Here is a 10803-nt window from a genome sequence, read left to right as displayed (position 1 = left end):
AGTGGAAACAGGACAAGGGGGGAAAAAAAAAAAAAAAAAAAAAAAAAAAAAAAAAAAAAAAGTTTTTATTTTGAGCCACAAAGGATTTTTTTATATATTTGGGCCACAGGAGGAATTTCCTGCTCGTTTCAGAGACCTCTGTGCTGGGCTGCCTCATCCCTCCAGCCAGGAATGTCTGGCATTGTCCTTCCCACTTCAGGAGAGCTGGGCTCTCTTCAGGTGCTCTGGAGAAGCAACAGAACCCATCAAAACCTCTTAACCTGCCCCAAACTGGGAGCAAGACAATCACTGCACCATCTGCCCCCACCCAGAAACCAGTGTGAGAAGGAGATGTAAAGCCAGCCTTGGGTTTAAGGCCAGCCTTGGTTTTAGGGCCAATACTGCAGATTTTGGGTACTCTGAGCTGCTCCCTGTGCAGCACCACAGCTCCTGCAGGACAGGGAGCATTGAGTGAGCCCTGCTTTGTTCCTTCCCAGTACTGGAAGCAGCCAGCACCTCTCTGTCCAGGGAATTCCATGTCACACTGGAATAATCTGGGTTTGACCCATTGCAGAGGATCTGATGGAAAATGAGCCCACAGCTGAATGAGTTGGGCTGCTGGGAGTCCTCTGCCTCAGCCCTTCCCAAGAACCACCTCATTTCCTGTATAATACTGAAATTAAGAGGAAAAGCAGCTGAGGGAACACCTCTAATCCCCCCTGTTCTCTTACCCCTTCCCCCTTGGTGTGTTTTTGTTGTACACCAAGCTAAATTTCAACCCCCAAATCTCAAGGAGGAAAGGAGGGGGGAAAAAAAATAATCCATCCTTATCTCAACTATCAGGAGTCAACTCCTTTCAAGCACAACAGGCTCCAGGGGCCTTCCTGCCAGGATCACTGTCCTGGAGCTGGGAGGGGACCCCAGCACAAGGAGCTGGGGTTGGGTAAGGGCTCCTCCCTGTACCCCCCACCCTTGGCTTCTTCCTTAAAAAAGTGCCAAAACAGCCACTCGGAGCTCACCAGGCACAACTGGAATTATTTTGGGAAAATCTCAGGAGTTCTGCAGGACTGTCAGAGGAGCCAACAGCCCCCATGCCAGGAAAAGTGGGAGCAGAGGAGCAGCACAGCACCCACTGCCCCAAGACGTGGAAAAAACCCACATTCCAGGTGGGTTTAAAAAAAAAATAAAACTACAAGAGCTCTACAGCACAGCAGCAGCACAGGGAACACTCCAGAGAGCTGTGGGCACTAATGAAGAGAGCCTGTCTTAATTATCCCACTGCTCCAGGAATGAACAGATCCAACCTCCAGCCCTGGAGTCACTGCAGCTCCAGAGCTCAGCCTCAAAACCTTGGCAGCCTCAGGGGGAGGCTGTTGGGATTTTTTCCCTTCTCCCCCTCCAAACAGAAACACAAAGAGGAGGAAGTCAAGGATCACAGCCAGGTTTTGCTCCTGTACCCCTGGAAGCCAGAGCAAGAGGATGCTTGAATTCCTGCCCTTCCACATTTAAAACATCCAGAAAATAGACAAGAAATCCTGGAATAATTTGGGAACAGGCAATGGAAAACCATCCACCAGAGTTATCTGTCCAGCTCTGTGGCTCGGTCTGCCAGCTTTAGCTTGGTGCTGAGTTAAGAGCTCAGAGAATGGAGCTTTTCAGAGGCTGCTCTCCTTCACCCACTGACATTCCAGCTGCAGTAGGATGGGAATGAACGGGGCAGCACATGCAAACCCGTAAAATCAAACCCGCTGAGCCCATCCGTGGAAAAGGTGCCCTGCTGTAAAGCCAGAACATTTGGGAAGAATCTCCCTGGGCACCTCCTGATGGCAGAAGCTTTTCCCTCCACACGAGCTCAGCTGCAGGCAGAGGCACCTCAGGAGGTGACCTGATGAGATTTAGGGTTTTCATCCCCTTTCAAACAATGCATTTGGGGTCTGAACAAGAGCGAGGACAAGGCAAACTCTTTATTTTAGCAGCACAGCCCTCCCCTGCAGCAGGGTGATTTACAGGAGTCAGGGTTTCTCCTTTTCCCCCCCACAAACTTTCTGTGCTTAGTGTGAAACACAGATTGCAGCTCTCTCCTGGACAGAGCTGAAAACTGAGAAACCACCCTAAAAACAATGATTGAGGGAATTCCCTCCAACAGCCAAAAGGGGAAGCACTGCACAGCTGGGGTAACAGCATGGAATGCCATGGAATTACGGAAGGCCATGGAATCACGGAATGAAGATCATCAAATCCCACCCTGCAGCAATGAGCAGAGGAGAACTCAGGGCAGATATCCCAGCTAAGACAGAGCTGGGACATTCCATAAATCATTAGTGCCCATAAATCATTCCTGCCAGGTGCTGTCCTTATCTCACATTCCTACAGGGATAATCTGGTGAGGAGCAACCACAAATTGGACTGGAAATCCAAACTGCACCAGGAAAAATCAATGTGTACCACAAACAGCACGAGGGAGAAGCAGAGCAGAGAGACTGAGGACCCACCAGATCTGTCCAACGTTGACCAGGGAGAGGTAGAGGAGCCACAGCAGGAACATGAGAACCATGTTGGCACAGCCAGTCAGCAGCACAAAGGCTGCCACTGCCAGGCCAGCCAGGGCCAGGCAATCCAGGGTGCTGTCCATGGCAGACCAGTCCAGGAACCAGATGAGAGTGGGGGCATAGCTCAGGGCATCCAGGCCAACCTTCCCCTTGAAGTATTTCTTGACATCCTGCAGGTAGAGCTTGCAGGGGAGCAGCCCCTTCTCCCCTATCAGCTGCTTGTTCTGGTGAAAGGCCACCAGGAAGGCCACAACTGCAGGGGAAAAAAAAAGAGAGGGAAAAACTGTGTGAGGAACCATCCAGGATGAGGGAGAGGATTGGAATCCAAAATTAGGGAAGACGTTCTTGGAAGGAATTTATTCCCAAGTCCTTATCTCCATTAAAATCCAACACAGTCACCACAGTGCCCAACAAAAGGTGCCCTGGGTTGCACCTGGAGGATCTTTAAGGTTCCCCCCACCCCAAACCATCCCAGGATTCTGTGGTTTCTATGAACCCCAATGCAGCAGGCACAGGAATCCTGTAAATCCTGTCTTGGCTTTGGAGGAGAACAGATCTCCAGCTTTATGTAACATTACCTGGGCACCTACCAAGTACAAGAATCTTTTCCTTGTATTGAAAACACTTCACAGATCAAAATATTGTTCATGAGACAGCTTAAAATCATTGACACCATTAATGAGGTGTTCAAGGATGGTGTGGGCTGGAAGGGACCTTGGAGATCCTCTCATCCCACCCCTGCCATGGCAGGGACACTTCCACTGTCCCCAGGTGCTCCCAGCCCCAGTGTCCAGCCTGGCCTTGGGCACTGCCAGGGATGCAGGGGCAGCCCCAGCTGCTCTGGGCACCTGTGCCAGGGCTGCCCACCCTGCCAGGGAACAATTCCCAATATCCCATCCAGCCCTGCCCTCTGGCACTGGGAGCCATTCCCTGTGTCCTGTCCCTCCATCCCTTGTCCCCAGTCCCTCTGCAGCTCTCCTGGAGCCCCTTCAGGCCCTGCAGGGACTCTGAGCTCTCCCTTCACCAGGTGAGCACCCCCAGCTCTCCCAGCCTGGCTCCAGCTCTGGATTTGCTCCAATTCCTTCCTGTGCTGAGGACCCCAGAGCTGCTCAGAGCACCCTCAATTCTTTGAGCCCATGGTTCACCCCCACAACTGCCCAGAACAGCAGCTCTGACCCTCTGCATCCTCTCACACCCTGGAAGGTTGGAAATCCAAAATCTTACCATTTTCCCACCCCTTCAATTCCCACTTTTCCATGTCCTTCCAGCTGTCCCATTTATAGTGTTGCTGCTCCAGCCCTGGACACTCTTAGACCAGCCAGCTGCTTTTTTTAACAGCACATCAGCAATTTAATTACAGCTCACAGACCTAGCATTTGATGTCCTACAGAGAAAGTTGGGCAGTTTTTAGGCATTATCTCATATTTTAGGCATCTCCTGCAGTTACCAATTTGCAGTTTGTAACTCCAGTAATCTCCATGTCTCGGGGAAAAAAAATAAAAAACGAGGAAGGCCAACATTTCCTGATTAGGCAGCATCCACTAATTTACCCATCCTTCAAACATTACCCAAACAGCAGCCACGTCACGGGCAGCAGCACCAGAGCTCCTGGAAAAAGCCAATTTGTTCCCCTCCCCAATCTTCCTTGGTTAACGATCAAATCTGTTTCCTTCCTTATCTCAATGCTGGCATTCTGCAAACAACAACCCTGGTGTTCATCTGGTGTGTCTCTCACTGGGAGCACTGGGGGAGAGGCTGTGTGAAATCAGAGCCCAAATTTTCCCATTTCTTTGAAGTCTGAAGCAGCAACCCAAAGTCTGCAGCCCCAGGGAATCCGACTGAAAGTCCCATTCCCCAGACAAAAGTCTCCAGTGGGTTCCACTTAATCCACTTAACGCTCCCCCAGCTCCCTGCACACAGCCACGGGTTTTATTCTCATTTAAAAACCACTAAAAGTCATCAGCAGCACACAGCAGAGGTCACTGGGAGGGTTCCCTTTGATCCCAGAAGATCCTGAACCCCAGGGATGGCACAATAAAGTTGGGAGCTAATGGGTTGTGTCTCTTCCCATCCATCTTTTCTACACAGTGAATGATTTTACAAATAAGAGACATTTTTTCTTCAATTATTTTACTCAATTATCGATAGGGAGAGACATGAGAAAAGCTGATTCAAACACTACAGGATCAGTTCTGGGACACAAATTAAGTGTTTGCTATTTTACCCATATTTTTCCACCAACACTCAGCTCAGCACAACTGTGTAATCAGAAAGCCTGACATGAAACCAGCAGAAATCAAATTCTTCTGAGCTTTAGATAGCTTAATATCTTCATTTTTGGCTTTAAAAAAGCCAACTGAAAGCCAGTTCTGCCTTTAAACTCCGTGGCTTGATTTCCCATGATTAGCACTGCAATTTGCTGCACAGTTTTCCAAAAGTGCTAATCAAATTCACCTCTAAATGCTCCAGAATTGCTGCCCCAACCCATAAATGCTGAGCAGGTTTTTGCCTAAAAAAAGTCCAAATTAGACCCCTGTGCCGTGCACGAGACAAACAAGGAAAGGGTAAATTAGGAAAAACAAACACCAGCAATTCCAGCAAAGTGCACACTGGATGGACAGAATCCTGCTCAGCCTCTCCGAGCCTGCAGGCAGCAAAAAATGGGTTGGAGCTGCCATGAAATGCACATTTTGGATGGCCCAGCTCAGACTCCAAAGGGGTTTTCCCATTTCCCACTGCTGGGATTTCCCAGAGCCCCATCCGCAATGAAAACCCAGCAGCACCAGCCCTGATTTTGGGAGGGTTCACCTGCCCCAAAGCAAACCCCAGCGTGCCAGCTGTGCCCGATCCATCACCTGCCAGGTGACGCTCGCACTCCCAGAGCTCCATCCCGGATCCAGCTCCCTCTCCTGGACACTCCCCGTGCTCAGTCTGGGATCACTCCAGGCTCCCTCTCCAGCATCTTTGGGATGGCTTCATCCCCATGCAGCTCCCACCTCCACCCAGCCAGCCCTGAGGTTTCCCCCCCAGGCTGCAGTTCCTGTGCTGCTGGACACGGGGAAGAGCCAAAACTAAAGAAACTGCAGAGGATTTCAGCAGCACAGGAGATGCTCAGACCCAGGAGGGAAAAAGGGAAGTTATTTATCAGCTTGTCATTGCTTCCTCTCCCTGAAGCCCAGAGAAACTGGAGCCTTAAATTCAGTGTAACAGACCCTGCTGCCTTCTCCAGGAGCCTTCCCTTCAACTGTGGCTTGGACAGGGAGTATAAAAATCCCTTTCCCCCAAAGCCTGTGCTCCTTCCTCTTCCTTAACCCTTATTCTGGAACCTCTCTCCCTGTGGCCGCGTGTTTGGGGATTTTTCACTCTGCATCTCACAGCTCAAACAACTTTGCTTCCACTTTGGGCACTGACGGGCAGCATGACCACCCTGCAGGGCTTGGGGCACACTGCCCCAGCTCTCCTTGCTCCTGCAGCTTTTCCCTGGGCCTCTGCACCCTCCAAGCCTCCAGCCCTGGCACAGATCTCACCATCCCTGGCCTCACTGCCTGTGCTTCCCTTCCCAGGGACAATTCCAGGACCGAGGAGTTGCAGCTGAATGTGCCATTCCTGGGGCTGTGCAGGTGGAGGGAACAGAGCAGCTCCAGGTCTGCCTCCCACTGCAGAGCCTCTGACAGCTCACATGGGAGCTCTCCCTGCTGCCAGCTGAGCTTTACATAATACATGCAAATTACCAGGGCTGCTAATAGACCTTCCATACTTATCCTCACCTCAGAAGGTGCTTCACTGTACTTTTCCATTAACTCCCCCCCTTCTCTACCTTCTCCCTCCCCTCTCCCCCCAAACCCAGCATGTTCAACCCCGCCATGGTACCAATAACCAGCACCCAAGCGTCCCCATCCAAAGGGATTCGCTCCATCCAGGTTTCCCTGGCACCTCAGCTCCCTTCCCTCAGCCCAGGCTCAGACTGCCATGGTGGGACAATGAGAGGATCCCATTTTTCATGCTCAGGAAAGATTTAAAGATGTGAAACCCAAAACTTCCCGGTCATATGGCTTTTTCTGTCTTCCCCCCCTCTTGTTAAAAGAAGTCTTAACTTTTCCTTGATGCCCTAACCACAAGAAGAACTGAACCAAGAGCAGAGAGGTTTGCCTGAAAACCAAACTACACAAAAACTCTGCCTGGAGCAGTTTATCAAGTGCCCCTTTGACCCAAGGAGGCATTTGAACAGGCCCTGAGCTGGATGCTGCAAGCTGAGGTTGCACTGCTGGAGAGAAGAAAGAGCAGAATAGTCCTGGTATTTTATTACCAGAGAAATGAATCAAATAAATTTTCAATTGATGAATTCCCCTGCAAAGTTTTGCAACACAGAAGCAGCAACACCAGAGCACTGAGCAAAAGGGTGAAGCCAAGCACCCACAAAACCACAAAAAGTGCTCTGCCCTTAACACCTTTTTTGTTTTCTTGCCTTTCACAGCCAAGCTGAAGACTTTGGGGTGGTTGCTCGAGGGGAGGGTTTGAAGTTCTTATCTCCCTGCTGCCTCCTTGTTTGAGAAGCTGTGGAAATAGGAAAAGCTTCCCTTTGGGTCTCAGGCTGCCCAAAACCACCCCAGCCCACAGCTGGAGGATGCCCTGGGGAGATCCCTCTGCTCCAGAGGGGCTTTGGGCAAGGAGAAGACAGGGAGAGAGATTCCCTTCTCCACCTTTGTTATTTTTTTATTCCCATTCCAGGGGGATGCAGCAGCTCAGAGGACCCAGAGCTGGTGCTGCACAGCCCTGCCAAGGAGCACTGAGCTGGAATAAAACCTCCCAGGGCAGCAAAAGTGCCTGAAGATGTTCTCTAACCCTGAGCAGGCAGGCTGAAAGCTACTGGGAGCCTCTGAATAAAGCTGAGGGAAGGGAAAGCAGGGGAGATGGCAGAGAAAGAGAGGAGGAAGGACACCGGGGAGAGCCAGGAGCCTACAGGAAGCCAAACCCCCCGAGAGGGCTTTGGATTTCAGATTTAGGAAGAAGGAGCCTGGACCTCCCGTAGCTCTGGCGCTGGGGAAAGAAAATACTATTAAACAATACATAAGGAGAAGGAAGATAAACTGGATTTAAATAATAGCTTTTATTTCAAAGCTCTCCACAGAGCCTGGCTGAGATTGGGGAGGGTGGTATCTAATTACTGAAATTTCTACAGCTGGAATCTGGTGATGGTAATCACCCAAAAAGAGCACTTAAAAATGATTTAGAACGAGGGTGAAGGGAGCAAATAATGCACATTTGCTGTCGAGAGCTTTGGGACCAGCTATTTACCTGTAAGAGCACTTCCAACAAGACCTCAAAGTATTTCTGGATTGCCAAAACACCCACCCGTGTCACAGGGGACACACTCGGGGCAGGAGCAGGATGGAAAAGCTGCAAATCTCCCAGTGACATTTGGCCAAACCTCTGCCCTTTCCAGGTGAGACCCCAGCTGCAGAGCTGCCTCCAGCTCCAGGGTCCCAGCACAGGGAGGACCCTGGAGAGAGCACAGAGGAGGCTCCAGGATGAGCAGAGGGATGGAGCAGCTCTGCTGGGAGAGCTGGGGTTGTTCACCTGGAGAGGAGAAGCTCTAGGGTGACCTCATTGTGGCCTTGCAGGACCTGAAGGAGCCACCAGGGAACAGAGAGAGACCATTTCCAAGGGATAGAGGGACGGGACAATGCTGTAAGGACCAAACCTCATGGAGCTCTTCCAGCTGGATCCACTTTCCCTGCCCTCCCACCCCTGCCAGCAGCAGGTGGGGTTGGTCTCTGACCTCTCCAAACTCTCAGATCTTCTCCCACCTCCCATCCCCAACCTGCCTCTCACACAGCAGCTGCTTTGCCAGGGACTTCCCAGGCTCAGGCTGCTTCTGGAAAACCCCTTCAAAAGACACAAAAAAGGAAGGGGAGAGTAAAAGCAAAGGGGGAGGGCACACAGAAGGACACTCCACACCTGCCTTGCTCTGTCTGTCCTCCTTCCACACAGGAGGATCCTCAGGGAGAACACCTCCCATACCACAGCAGGCAATGAACACCCCCTTGGGAATGGGGTGGGGGCAGGAAGGAGGTGACAAGCCCTGTGAGCACACTTTGGGGTCACTGCACACCCCAAATCGTGTTTCTCTCCTCCCCCACGCTCAAGGTCCTTCACTCTCCCACCCAGGAGCAGAACAATCCCTGAGCTCCCAGAGCTGAGCCCTGATCACATTCCCCAACACCTTTACACAAATCCCCCCCCGCAAAGGAAAGGAAAGGGTTACACATGAAAGGGTGAAATGAAAGAAGGGGGGAAACCATCCCACGGCTGAGGAATGTCAAACTGTCACAACGGCATCAACCGTCTCCTCAGCGAGTCTGAGCCTCGGCGCGCGCGGAATCGCCGCGTCTGGGAGAAAAATCAGCTGTCACACTAAATGCTTCCATCTCCAGAAAAAAACCTGCAAGAGCAGCTTGGCACAGAGGCACGGAATTGTTTCTCTGCTGTTTTTAAAGCCAGGCACTCCAAAGAGATCAAAGGGCAAACCCTCCTTCCCACTGGAGCATCCAGGGGGAATCTGCCCGCTCGCAACCTCTCCAGCTCACACACAACAAGCACTTTCCACCCCACAAATTTTTGTGGGGCACCTCTCCTGCACTGCCAGCCTCAGCACTGCTGCCTGTAGGAATGTGACCTGTCTCAAACCAGGCCCAGCTTCCTGGCTTTGGTTCATTTGGCTCACCCCAAACCAGCAGCAGAACTCCCCAGGGCCTCAGCACAGCCAAGCACAAGTTGCACAACAAGCAGGTGAACTTTTCCTCTCCTCCACCTCTTCCCTTAACAAGGGACACAAACATTCTCTCCTGCCCTGCTCCTTCCAGCTTCAGTACCCCAAACTCTCCCTCTGCCACCCCACTCTCCAAAAGGTTTCCTCACTCCACACTACAGAGGTATTTTGGGGTCTCCCCCCAACTTTCAGCCATTCCCACCCCTTTCTCCTGCTTGAAAAACCACCCCAAAAATTATCCCCCTTTTTTTTTAGCAGCCCACATTTACTCACCAACCTGCAAGCTCAGCTTCACCCTCTAGCTCAGCCCCTCTCAGCCTCTCCTGCAGCCCATCAGTTTCAATCGCTTCCACCTGTAACTCACCTGAACCCAATCAGATCCTTGTTCCCCACCTCGTCGTCCCAGGTGTCCCACTCACCACAAGGTCCCACGCCTTTGATTTCCACCAATTCCCACCCCTCCAGCCAGCCCCTGCTCCCTTCCCACCCCCCACACCCCTTTGGTCCCCGGTGTGGCACATTTATCACCCCAAATCCACCCAGGGCAGCAGCAGCAGCCTCCACCGAAAGCACAGCACAGAGCACTAATCAGTTTTTCATAAGGAAACTGCAAACTGAGCCACGGGAAACTCAGCAGCCTGGATTTACACACGGGGGAATATCAGAATCGCTTTCATTTTGACTGAAAGAGTCATAACCTCGCATTTCACCGAGAGCTGAAACCAAACTAGAACCAGAGCACGTGTCAAAGCCATACGAAACTACAACTTCTGCATGGTTTTGATGCAAAATAATCTAAGCAGGCTGGCAGGCTACAAATTCTAACGATTCTGTGGACAAATCTGGGGCAAGTTTAGAATTTGTACCGTAGTGTGTTACTTGTCAGTTTCGGTTTCACTGTAAATATTTTTAAGCGGAGCACCAGTGGGCTCCGAGCACAGCTCTCAGTGCCAAAGCGAGAGGCAAAGGAGCACGGCAGAGGCTGGAAACTGCTTTCACTGTGGAATATTTTAAGGTCACGTTGACTCTAGGTCCTGGCTGTTGGTGGTGTTGGCACCCAGGGATGGCATCTGCCCCTGCAGTCCTGATGGTATAAGACAAAGAGTTCCTCTCTTGCACTGTGAGCCCATATCTTCAAGCGAAAGGATGAACAGCTCCAAGCAGCTCTGCTGAGAGGTACGAGCCTCGTGGTGTGAGCAAAGTTCTCCTTCCAGCTCCACCAGCTTCCAGCATCACCAACCCCAGCCAGCCATCCCCAATCCACCAGGAAAGTGGGACTGGGAAAGAAGAGAATCATGTAATGTGCAAAACTGGAGAGGACCCACAATGATCATAAAATCATAGAATATTCCCACGTTGGGAGGGTCCTGCAGGGATCGTCGGGTCCAGCCGCTGTTCCTGTACGGGACATCCCAAAGGATGCCACCACGTGCTTGGGAGCGGTGTCCAAGGGCTCCTCTGGCAGCTTTGGGAATGTGCTCATTCCCTGGGGAGCCTGCTCAGTGC

The 10803-nt window shown here is 51.4% G+C and overlaps 1 protein-coding gene across 1 annotated transcript in view; it reads right to left on the bottom strand.

Annotated features, from left to right (window-relative positions):
* LMF1 (lipase maturation factor 1) overlaps positions 1-10803 on the bottom strand; it is a 143931-nt gene that overhangs the window by 126476 nt on the left and 6652 nt on the right. Inside the window, exon 3 of the mRNA XM_031061065.1 lies at positions 2472-2781. Within this exon, the coding sequence (XP_030916925.1) occupies positions 2472-2781 (310 nt within the window). The remainder of the gene's footprint in view (positions 1-2471; positions 2782-10803) is intronic.

Source organism: Geospiza fortis, unplaced genomic scaffold (genome assembly GCF_000277835.1).
Source record: "Geospiza fortis unplaced genomic scaffold, GeoFor_1.0 scaffold213, whole genome shotgun sequence".
In the NCBI taxonomy this organism is placed as follows: Eukaryota; Metazoa; Chordata; class Aves; order Passeriformes; family Thraupidae; genus Geospiza; species Geospiza fortis.
Note: the sequence above shows the minus strand (reverse complement) of the source record. Positions and strands in the feature narration are given on the sequence as shown.